Source organism: Aptenodytes forsteri, unplaced genomic scaffold (genome assembly GCF_000699145.1).
Source record: "Aptenodytes forsteri isolate BGI_AS27 unplaced genomic scaffold, ASM69914v1 Scaffold75, whole genome shotgun sequence".
Classification (NCBI taxonomy): domain Eukaryota; kingdom Metazoa; phylum Chordata; class Aves; order Sphenisciformes; family Spheniscidae; genus Aptenodytes; species Aptenodytes forsteri.
Genome location: NW_008794171.1, coordinates 1,927,588 through 1,938,840, shown reverse-complemented (window position 1 = coordinate 1,938,840; position 11,253 = coordinate 1,927,588). Strand labels below are relative to the sequence as shown.

Genomic DNA, 11,253 nt, shown 5'->3' with positions numbered 1-11,253 from the left:
GCAGGGGCGGATTACGGAAAGTGAAGTTGGAGGAGCCTGTAAGTCATACTCACTCAAGAGTGTCATTCCTGAAAGGGTAGAGGTATTCTCCATCACCCGTGTCACATAGAGGGCCCCCAATCAGCCCCAGTGAGGAGATGACTGCACAATATGCTCCTCCTGCAAATCCCAGCACAGCCAGGACCACTGACAGCAGCATCTGAAAGGGAAAAGACCTTCAACATCACATGCACAGAGGCACTGAGTAGCACGGAAAGCTTACACTGAATGAGACGGAAACGACCTTTACCTATTTCTTACTATATGCTGAAACTCATAATAATAGTATGGTATTTGTGGGAATAAAGAATAGTTGACTTTTTCTGACTAGTGCAGAAAAACTATCCTAGATGTGAAAGGATTTCAGACTGTATTTGTTTTGCTTTTAAAAGTGGGTAAGCCCAGAGCTTTAATTATTCAGAGTTTTATACTTGACGAATCAATTATGAAAAATCTGGTGGTCGTCTTTCAAAAAGGCAAGATGAGGCCAGTACTGGCCTGATGTGGTCTACATCATGTGCCTTGGCATTTCCACCTCTTCACCAACAGCACCTTTCTCAGCCCTTGTACCAACAGAAACTAGCAAGCAACTACCAACCAGGTATGAAAACAACAGAAGATGCATTAGTTGTTTTTGCTAATTGATGAGGAATTCAAACGAGCCTTTCTTATTGCTGCTTTCCTTCATTTTGCAACAGCATGACATGTGGTTGCCACTGCTCATGTTGAGAAATCTAATTGTGCTGCATGCAGAAATGAACCAGCGGTGACTTCGAATTATCCAGAAGAGCTTAAATAGCAATACTGGAACAAGAATTAAGGAAGCTCTAGTTTTTAACATTAGAGCCATGATAGACTACTCCGTCCACTCCATTTTGTATTCCCTACAGAAGTTCTAAACGAAGTAAATGGAGTTTGCAATTGCCGTTCAGCACACCAGGGTTAACAGCAACATACCTTGCATGGTATGTCATCACATGTCAGTGCAGTAAATTTTATACTGGAAAATTATTAAAAACCTTTACAATTGATCCTAAGCCTGTATTTTTAGGTTTGCATATTCTAGGATATGTCTTCCATGAAATGTTAGATTGAAATGCTTTGAACATACTTTGTAAAATACAGACTCCTGGTTTTGTGCTGTGTTCAAAGATGCTTTTGTGATAAAATTTTCTCCCTGTATCTGGTGTAGTGAATGCTGGCAGAGAGTCTTCACAGCTGAAAGCTGGGAAAGGGAGCTGAGGGAATTACAGTGCCTAATTGTAGCAGAATGAATTGCTTTCCCACTGACAACAACGGTGTTTCTGACTGGGCAATGTAATGCACCTGTATGTTTTACATTGGCCGCCCCCACAGAAACGTTACCTTTTCTCTGTTTTGGGGTAGTTTTCTATTAATGGATGGAATGTATCTGCTTGCTGTTTGTATATAGAAACAAGAATCTCAAGCAGGTGCTACTGGTGGTGTATCTGGGACAGGCTTCCCACTAGTCTTGTTAAGAGTCCCTGCCTGTGGTTCTTCACAAGTCTGCCAAGAAGGAGAAGAGAAAACTCTGGAGCAGCCTGCCAGAGCCAGGGGAAGACCTGGACTAGGGGCAAGGCAGCAGGACTGCCTCGGAGTCAGGGCAGAGGCATGGCTGAGGAAGCACATGCGAAACACTCCCGTCCATGACTTGGGTTTGAAGCCAAATACCTCTGGCAACATTTCCCTATTGCCAGCAAATACCAGTGAAAACTAATAGCCCACAAGGAAGGTAGAAACCTTCTCCTAATGCCAGCTGCCCCACAGAGCACTGCATTACAGAGCCAAATGGAAATATCCACCATCCACATTGCAGATCTGTGACATAGTCTTGAAAACTATTCACCATCCAAACGTGTTCAAGCTGGTGAATGCAGTTTCCAACTTGCCAGCTGATGACATTACTGCTTTCTGTACAACCTTGCATGCTGCCAGCGTGTGAATTGACTCATTTTTTGTGTCCTTTTGCCTCTAAAGCAATCCTTGAGTTAGAAGTTGCTGGGATTTCTCATGAGATTTATTTCATCATAACTGATTAATAACTGTCTTTTTTTGCAAAGCTGGACACTTTTTGTCTTTATCTGCATGTTGGCTGAGTTGCCTTTTAGCAGAGCTTCATTGTCAGCAAAATGTAGGTAATTTAGTATATTGTCCCAGACCAAAGTAGTGCTGGGTTGTAGCTGATGCACCGTCTCTCATAATAAGATCACCAGCCATGCCTCGCGGTGAAGGTGAGTGACTGATACTCTGTCTGAAACTCCTACCTACGCTGAACCACTTCTCCCCACCTATTTTCTCATTTACTTCAACTGTGCATTCTGCATCTTGGTTGAAGGATCTTAATTATGCTAACGATTAGTTTTAGCACAGCATAGCAGTATGGGCATCCCAAAGACAATTATGATAGAAAAAGTTAAATGGTCTTTTGCTACTACTATGTTTTATGATAGTGGTTAGTACTAGTAGTACTCATCAGTGCTATCTTTGATGACTCTTCTTTGACACATGACTTTCTCATTTGAAATCTGTTGGCTGTATGGCTAGCTTCATCTCACCTATTTCCTTTACTGTGCACAGTAAAAGAAATTACGTTGTTATATAGACAAAGACTACTTGTCACTGAAAGGGGAGTCTGAAGTTGCTGCAGCTGTTAAATTGGCTCTCCTGGGCATTTTCTAGACACACAGTGGCATTTCCCCATTATATCTACTCTTCTGGTGTCTTTTCTGGAGGCTTGTCCCATATTCTATGGAAATCCAACAATTTTATTAACTATCACATCAGATCAACCTTTCAGCATTTTCCCTAGCTGTACCATTTTCATTTACCTTTTTTTTTTTAATCTTTATTTTCCTCATTTGTGTCTTCAGTTGCAACATGAGGTCTAAGCTGGGATGCTTGAGTTTGTTGAAATTAGTTTCCCATGGTGTTGGCCTGTTCTCTACCTCTTGCAAAGATTTAGCTGATCATTTTTGCTGATTTTCTTTTAATGTTTTCCCTGCTTTATCCTTCACAGAATTGGATTGTCTCTGGTGAACTGATGAAGACTTTTAGCATTAATTCTTTGAGCATTTGGATCAGCTGCTTTGGTGAAGTTACCAAGTTCCTCCTGTCCCAGCTTGTGCTGCTCTTTATTGCCCTGGTTCTTGTTTCATGCACATTTCTTTCTTCTCTGTTTCTTTCTCTGGAGGTGGTTTTTTTTGTGGCATTAATATCCTGTCTGGTTATCCAGATATCTTTGCTTATCTAGGTTTGTTTGTCTGGAAAGCTGTTATGGCTAGTCTTGTTCTACTAGTAACTCTTAAGGAAGACTTAGAGAGAAATACTGGAGTATGCTTGCTGATGCAACAATAGAAGCTGTGTTTTGGGGGGCCTTTTTTCCTCACTGTGCCAGTGCAGTGGATGCTTTCAGTTGTGTACGGGCTAAGCTGCAAGACACGGAAGCTTTCTAAATCTATTACTTTCCAAAATCATTACTCCATAATGCAAGGACAAGAAGCCATCTAGGTATGTTTGCAGGCAACAATTTAAAATGGATTAATGAAAAAACTTACTTAATGCAGCACATAATCACTGTGAACTGGAGAACTCAATAAGGTGAATAAAAGGATGAGAAATTTAGTAATTACTATTTACTGTTGTTGATACTTCAGCAGTGTGTAAAGGCTGTGATGAAGTCTGAAACTATTAAACCAGGGATTGCACAAAATATAATAGGATAGAGTCCCTACCCTGAGGAAAATGGTTATGTTCTGATTGAATAATAATTCTGACCAGTATTAGTTCTTTAGCCTTTTTTTTTTCCTATGAAAAGCAATGCTCAGTATTCAGTGTAAATTACAATTTAATACCTAAGGTCCCCAAAGCAGAAAGGTGGACAAACTAACCTTTGGATTACAGAGGCTCCTGAGTAGCTTCAGTATGGGCTATTTCTCTGCCAGCAGGTAGAAGTTGGTGGACAAGCCACCAAGAGCTGGGGAATCCCTATCAGGTCCACCCAGACCCACCTCGCAAGGAGCTCTGGCACCTTGGGAAGTCGCTGCCATCACGAGTGTTTGAACCAGTCCCAGGGCTCCTCTGCTCTCCAGTGCCTGGTGATTCACACCATGCCCTGCCTTGGGTATACAACCCATACGGTCAGGGCATCTGAGCAACCCTGCTGTGGGTGTCTGTGCATTTCCTCCCTCTATCCCCAAAGCAAAGCTTCCCTGAGGTTTCTTCTCCTGAAGAAGCACATCATTAGCCTTCAGATCTCCCTGTAATACTCACCTCTTTTTGAATGCTTGGAAATCACTCTTCCCCATGAGTTGTGCAGGGGAAATGGTTGTTTTTAATGCCATTCATAGCCACTTGCTCTTTGCTCATGTCCCCATCTCATCTCTACATTGAGATTGATTCTGTTTAAACCATAGAGTGATTTGTAGAGCTTCACCCCTTTCCACCTCAAAGAGGTGGGCAATTCCCGCAGTCCCAGAAGACAGCATTTTCAAAGATACACTGTCCTTACCGAGCCTATTCTCTAGTTTGGTTTGAGTAGCTTCACCACCTGGCCATCAATATCGTAATGCATAATCCAACTACTTTCTCAACAATGTCTGTTGTATTCCTTTATAACAGCAAATAAGGAAGAGGAGGAACAGCTTGTAGGTAACCGATCAGTGATGGGAAGGTGCAGACAGGCATCCACGTGCTGCTGCTAGGAATGGCTCAGACAGCGAAAGGGTGGTGGAGGGGAGTGGAGGAGTGTGGGAGGTCTGCGGATGTGGGCTGCTGGATGGCACTGTGCTTACTGCCTGCATCAGTGGGCAGGGGGAGTGAACCCAGCCAGTCTGGGGAAGTTTGACTCTTGGCTCTGTAATATTTAGTGCTGGGATGAAGGATGGAGAAGGGAGCCCTGAGATGCTGTGTGAACTGAGCCTGGTTCAGCTGAATTTCCCCTCATGACTTACCATGTTCAGCAGAGCATGGGAACACCCACAGTACAGCTGTTTTTCACCACCGCTTTCTACATCACTCAAAACCAGGAGAAGCAGCTGGCTCAGGCACTGGGTTCAGGGTGCCTAGGCTCACATCCCGGCTCTGCAACTGGCCTACTTGGCCATCGTTAGCATCCTCTCTGTGCATGTGACATTTGGTAAAATCAATGTAATGACATGTCCCTTGGGATGTACTTGCTGACATCCTAATGAAGAATGTTAGAATAATGAATTCACTTAAGCAAAACATCTTGAAGAGGTAAAGGTCGTCTCATGGATCAAACTAAACATTAATTGAAGAGTACAGAAGAGACATGCTTTATTGTATGGAATCTCTTGTTCCAGGCTGCTTCTGGGAAGGATGCAGACTAAAAAAAAATTCCTAAGTCAGTTTATTCTTGCTAATAATGATAGCCACATAGAAGTCTGTGCCCAGAGCTTGAGGATTAATGGAGATGCCTGTATAACATGTTGCTTTATAATATTCTTAATTATCAAGGGAGAAAGTCTCTCTGGCCTTTTTCTGGATGACAAAGAGCCCAAATTGCATTTGCACCTTTCATGTGCATAACTCTTGAGCAAACGTGTGCTACGGGTCAAAGCCTTCCATGGGGACCAGCCTCCAGGAAGCAGTGCTGGCTCCTTAGTGCCAGCAGCAGCTCAGGCTTTTAGCATGGGCCTGCAAAGTAGGGGACCTATCTGCCCCTACAGAGGTAAGCAGGGATGAACCTGTGGAAAAGCAAATTGCCATGGAAGGGTATGGAGGAAACAGGACCGGGTGAAAGCAGAAGGAACAGGTACCTGTCTCAGTCTTTAGGATCGCCTTGAGCAGGAGGAAGCTGGAGCCGTGCTTTACTTTATGTGGGGTGAAGTGAAGTAGCTTTGTCCCCCTCTGCCCTCAGTGATGTGACTAAATGCTCCAGTACCTGCCCTGGCTGAGTATGATTTCCCTCATATCAGTGGCTGCGATATCATAACATTCTTGTTGGCTAACTGAGCTCTCAGCGCCAGCCCAGGGACGCTGTAGATCAAGCTCTTCTTCTGCATTTCCCTGACATGGCTGTTGATGGTGGTGTGATGGTTTGTCATTGTACGTTTCCACCTGCTGAGCAGCCATCTGAGAGCTATTGTGCAAACCCTATAGTGCCATTTCAACACATAAATATCCACTTACCCCACATCTGTTAGCGCAACATCCTGCTCCGCCTGCTCCCAGCATCATGAATGCCGGCAAAATAACCTGTGAGAAAAGCACAAGCTGAATCGGTGTGCAGTACTTCTGCTGGGATGGTTTTTAAAGTCTAGGAGCTGGGGCATCATGTTCCTCAAATGCGAACTACCTTCTGCCTCTTCTCTGTAAGTTACGCCTGCTTACATGTTGGTGCTTACTGAAGAGTAACTCAGGAAGAAGTGTGGGATTACAGCTAGAGCTGGCTGGCAAGTTTCTGGTACAGTAATTCGGGCTGCTGAAGCTATACTGCTTCTTTTCAGCAGGGGTTTGTTGTTTTTTTTCAGGAACAAACATCAGTTTTGAGAAAATGGAATTCCTGCTCAGAAAAGATGCATCACTGCAGTAAGAATTATGTGAGTTTAAATCTTCTGAGCATCCTGCTCTGGATTATGAATGGGAAATCAGTCTTAAACTTCCTGAAACACATCTGACTTTGGTTCTTTGTGCTAAGCTTCTGGAAAACCTACAAAATGGACTTCACTCAACAGGGAACTCCCAGTTCACATCAGCTTTCTCCGTGGTAATTATCAGGTGGAGCTGGACTGATACAATGGAGTCAGCAACCATCTGTGTCTCAGGATATAATGCCACCTTACAGAGGCACTTTGGAGATAGGAAAAGCTGCATTTAGTTTGGTAGCTAGAGGGCAAGAAAGCTTTTGTGGGTCTAGCTGTGCAGCCAGAGCACTCCTGCTGCCTTGCCTCTGCCCACCGCTGGTTGTGTAGGCATCTTAAAGAGCAACGCAAGAAAATGAGTATTTGAGAAAGTAGGAAATGGTCCCTATAAAGTTAATGAAAGAAGGAGAACCCCCCAAACAAACAAACAAAAAAGGTAAAAGCTGTAAAAACAGCCTGACTAGATGTTGGAGAGATACTGTTCCATGTAAGGCAGGAAGAGCAGAATGTCTATGGTGAATGAAGCCCAGGGAATTTATGTGTGTAGTGTGAATATCTCTGTGTAGGACAGTGTTATGAAACCTGCTTAGATTTGCAGGGCCCTAAATATTTTTCAAAGGATTTTCTCTCCATTGCCTTCTATGCGCATCCCAGCGGCAGCCTCCAGCACCTGCAGTGGTCACTGGATCACAGCTGGAGGCCTGCAGAAGTAGAGCATTGAGGTTAAAAAGACGTTCCTCTTTGTGGAAAGAAGTCAGCTCTTAAATAATCACAGGTGGTCCCCAAGGCAGCTTCAGCCCCAGCGTGCCACTGTCTGGCACTCAGAAGGAGAGCTAATACCTCTGCCCATCAAACCAACGCTCCCTTTCCTCCAGGGCTGTCTTTGTTCTTTGGAGGTTTCCCATCTAAGCTGTGAACACCTTTGTGTCATTTATTAGCCTGGCTCAGGATGAAGGGTTTGCTTGGCAACTTTCTTTTTTTGCAGTGCCTGATTATAAACACCTGCCTCTTGACATGGGAATGAGAATTTGCTAGATTTGGCTGTTGTCAGTAAAATGAGGGCTACGCGTGAGCCAAGGCTCAGTCAGGCATTTCCCAGTGTTGCACATAGGCTTTCCATCAGGAAAGACGTTACTATGACACACGGAGCCAGTCTTCCTCTCTTTACACCCTAAACTTTTGAAATAAGGAAATGGAGAGGTTTTCATGTCATATAAAATTCCATTAGTGAAGCAGCAGAGGAGGAGGAAAGGGTGGGGCTGGCTGCTCAGCCAAAGGGTGTGCTGATGATCTAGGTATCAGTCTATGGATGAAGGTCCCAGGTGGAGGCAGGTTTTCTGGCTCACAGAGCCAGGCCAGGCTGTTATGAAGTTTCCCCCACAGTCCTGGCTCCGGAGGCTGTGTCCTGGTTACAGGGAGATTCTCCAAGGTCAGGCAACCTGTTGGCATGACTTTCCTGAGTTTCCTTTGGGGAGAAGTTGGGTGCATGGGGGAACACAGTGCAGCCTGGTCTGTCCTCGCTGTGGAGTCAGGATACGGCCCAGGCTCCAGTCATGGGGCACTCTTGATCTTTGCTTAGCTCCCTATGAGGCCCAGAAGCCAGTCTTCATTTTTCCATGCTTCCAGCACCTGGAAAATGGAGCTGATGATAATACTTTCTTTTACCTTCTCTTCACCTGTGGGCATTTGTCATGGTGTTTTCTGGAAAATATGTACACTCAACAGCATTGTTTGTGGATCAATAATTACTCCTAATGCTGTGTTTTGAAGGTCAATGCAAATTTTCCCTCCCCTCTCACTTGCTGTTCTCATTTTTGATGTATGCAGTGCTGGCCACAGGCAAGCCTCTGTGGAAGCCTTAAAAGAAGGCACGTTTTCACTGAGCCTGTGATGCTCTCATTCCTAACATCTACCTTTCCTTTCATTGAACGCCAATGACTCCTGGGCTTGCAGTGATACGAATTTTCCACAGGTCTGTCATGTAGTTCCACTTCTTCCTTTAGGCTTTCTTCCACAAACTCATGCTTACGTTCAAGCTCAGCATGAGTAATAGGCCCAAGTGGTAGCTGGAAGAAGAAGCAGCCAAGCTGCTGGTGGAGAACAATTTATTGAATGATCTTATACCATGTTTCTGCTTTGGGAAAGATGAGTCTGAATCAAATCCATTGTAGCTTTTCCATAGACTTAAGTGTTAGCTGCATCATAGCCTGACTGTGAATGAGATTTGCTTTTCTCTAAGTTAATTATTCTTAAACATTCATTTTTTTGACGTGCAGGTAACTGGCTGTGACTGTGCCAGTTTACCATCTGCCTAGGCTGCGTAACAGCCAGTACTTGTCATGTGCATGTTACTCGCTTGGCTTTTTATCTGCACTTGGGTGGATTATTGGATGAGGGAGCAGGCTTTCTAATGAACTGGGAAGATCAGTATTCCCAAACATGTTCCCTTCTAGTTATGGATATTCACATAAAAGCAATTTTTCCTGCGTGGTGGAATGGAGAACTGGTTATAGAAGAGCACATACAAACCAGACCAAACCCAAAAGGAGGTAGGTGGGTGTGTGGGAACACAGGGGGCATTTGGGGTTTAAGCCATTTGCAGCTCCACATTCATTGAGTGTTGGCTGGGTCTCTAATGAACACCTACTGAACCATGTTTCAATTTTGCCCTTAATGTTTTTTGTGAATTACATGAGCATAAAATCAGTTAGAGAAGTAATGAGGGGGTGCAGCCAATAGTGAAAACTCACCACCTCCAGCTAAGCTTAGGACCTCAGCTTTGCTTTGACTCATGGAGACATGAACACCCAAGTCACCCTTCTCCACAATGAGAAGTCAGTCCTATTGCTTCCTCCTGACTTGGAGTCCTGACATTTATTTCAGGAATACCTTGTATTCCTCTGATTAGGGACTTTTTCAGTCTTGAATGTACTTTCTCCGTCATGAACCCCAACTTCCCAGTTAAGCTGCTCACAAGTTTATGCAAAAGACAGTTCTATGACTTTTTTTTTTGTTAACAAAGGTTTTCTTAGCCCTGAAATTAAAACAAAACAAACCAAAAAAACACCCTATAAGAAACAGTAGCAACACTTCTTTCTTACCAGTATCCCAGCTCCCAGAATGCCATGGAAAAAACAGACCAGATCGGTTATCTCGCTGAGCTGCAGAACTTGTCCATTGGGGAAGTACAGGAGGATATTGGAGACTATGGCACATGTCGCCAGTGGGAACAGGGTGATCCCAATGCACCTCGAACACTTCCCTGTGCACATGGTAGCTCTCTGCTGAGGAAAGACACAGGGAGGTTTGGGTTACTGCAGCACAGGGAGCACGGGATTTCAGCAGTTTTGTTCTTTTATGAAAGAAGAATCAGTTTTGAAGCAAGAAATGTTCCAGTTAAGACTTACACAGATAATCCTGTTCTACAGAGCCTGTTCCCTTCAGAGACTTTATTTAAAATGGAAATATTAAAAACTGGAATGTTTAACTGAATTTATTTAAAATTGCCAAGACTAAACATGTGTTGGTATGAAATGAACGGAGAGTTTCATTTTAGTTGTTAATGGACAATTGTCTGTCCATTTGGAACATCAGTAACACAGCCATGGCCGCACAAACTGATACCCTGGCTGGCAGACTTCATGGTGGGGCTAAGGCCTTGTGTGGAAGGGGAGGTGGCTGCACCAGGTTGTCTGGGACCACTGTCTTGGGAAGCTGATTTGACATCTCCTGCACTGACGGTCTAGAAGAGCAGGAAATGACTGCCAGGAATGCCATAGAAACATTCAACCCTGCCTTGGCACTGGGGCAGACTGGGGAGCCTCACCAGCACCCCTACCAGCTGCATTTTCTCTATTTCAGTCAAAACTACACTGTCATCAAGAACTGGAGAAACTTTCATTACTGTTTCCTGTGACGCGCTTGTTCTGCAGATAAGGGTAGATAAGACTGTGGGTTACGGGGCTGTTTGGCACCCACACTAAAATATCTGAAAAACTGGAAGCATGTCTAATCCTTTGGCTACTTGCTAAGGGCAGGTCACAAAGCCATCCCACCTCATTTTTAGAGATCTGCCATAACATGTAAAACAGAAGCTTAATATTTCACAGTGGTCAGGTTCTTCTTTTAAAATCAAAGAATCATCTTTTAAAAACAAAGAATCAACATAAATGAAGCACTGGTTGAAATGGATCTCTGCAGGTCTCCAGTCTGACCTCCTGCTGAAAGCAGGACTACCACCAACACTAGGTTGCTGTGTCAGCCATGGCTTTGCATAGCTGAGCCTTGAAAACCCCCAAGGACGAAGCTACCACCATCTCTATGGGTGACCTGTTGCAGGGCTGCCCCAGCCTCTTGGTGAAAAGGTCTTTCCTCATGTCCAACTTGAATCTCCCAAGCTGTAAACGTGGCTGTTGCTCCTTGTTATATCCTCTCCCATCACTCCATCACCTCTGTCACTCCCTTACAAATTTGATGTAGGCTGCTATTATATCCCCCTTCACCAAAGTGAGTAACCCCAGCTCATACTGCACCCATGCTGTGATCTATAGCCAAAGAGAAAAGGCTGATCAATACAAAAGTGGATCCACAA

The 11,253-nt window shown here is 44.2% G+C and overlaps 1 protein-coding gene across 1 annotated transcript in view; it reads right to left on the bottom strand.

Moving 5' to 3' along the window:
* The window catches only part of LOC103901334 (transmembrane 4 L6 family member 1), an 11,631-nt gene extending 1,685 nt beyond the window's left edge, over positions 1-9,946 (bottom strand). The window contains exons 1-3 of the mRNA XM_009282212.1: positions 9,764-9,946; positions 6,211-6,276; positions 54-199 (exon numbers count right to left, since the gene is read on the bottom strand). Of these exons, the coding sequence (XP_009280487.1) occupies positions 54-199; positions 6,211-6,276; positions 9,764-9,934 (383 nt within the window). The 5' untranslated portion in view covers positions 9,935-9,946. The remainder of the gene's footprint in view (positions 1-53; positions 200-6,210; positions 6,277-9,763) is intronic.
* Positions 9,947-11,253: the final 1,307 nt, after the last annotated feature.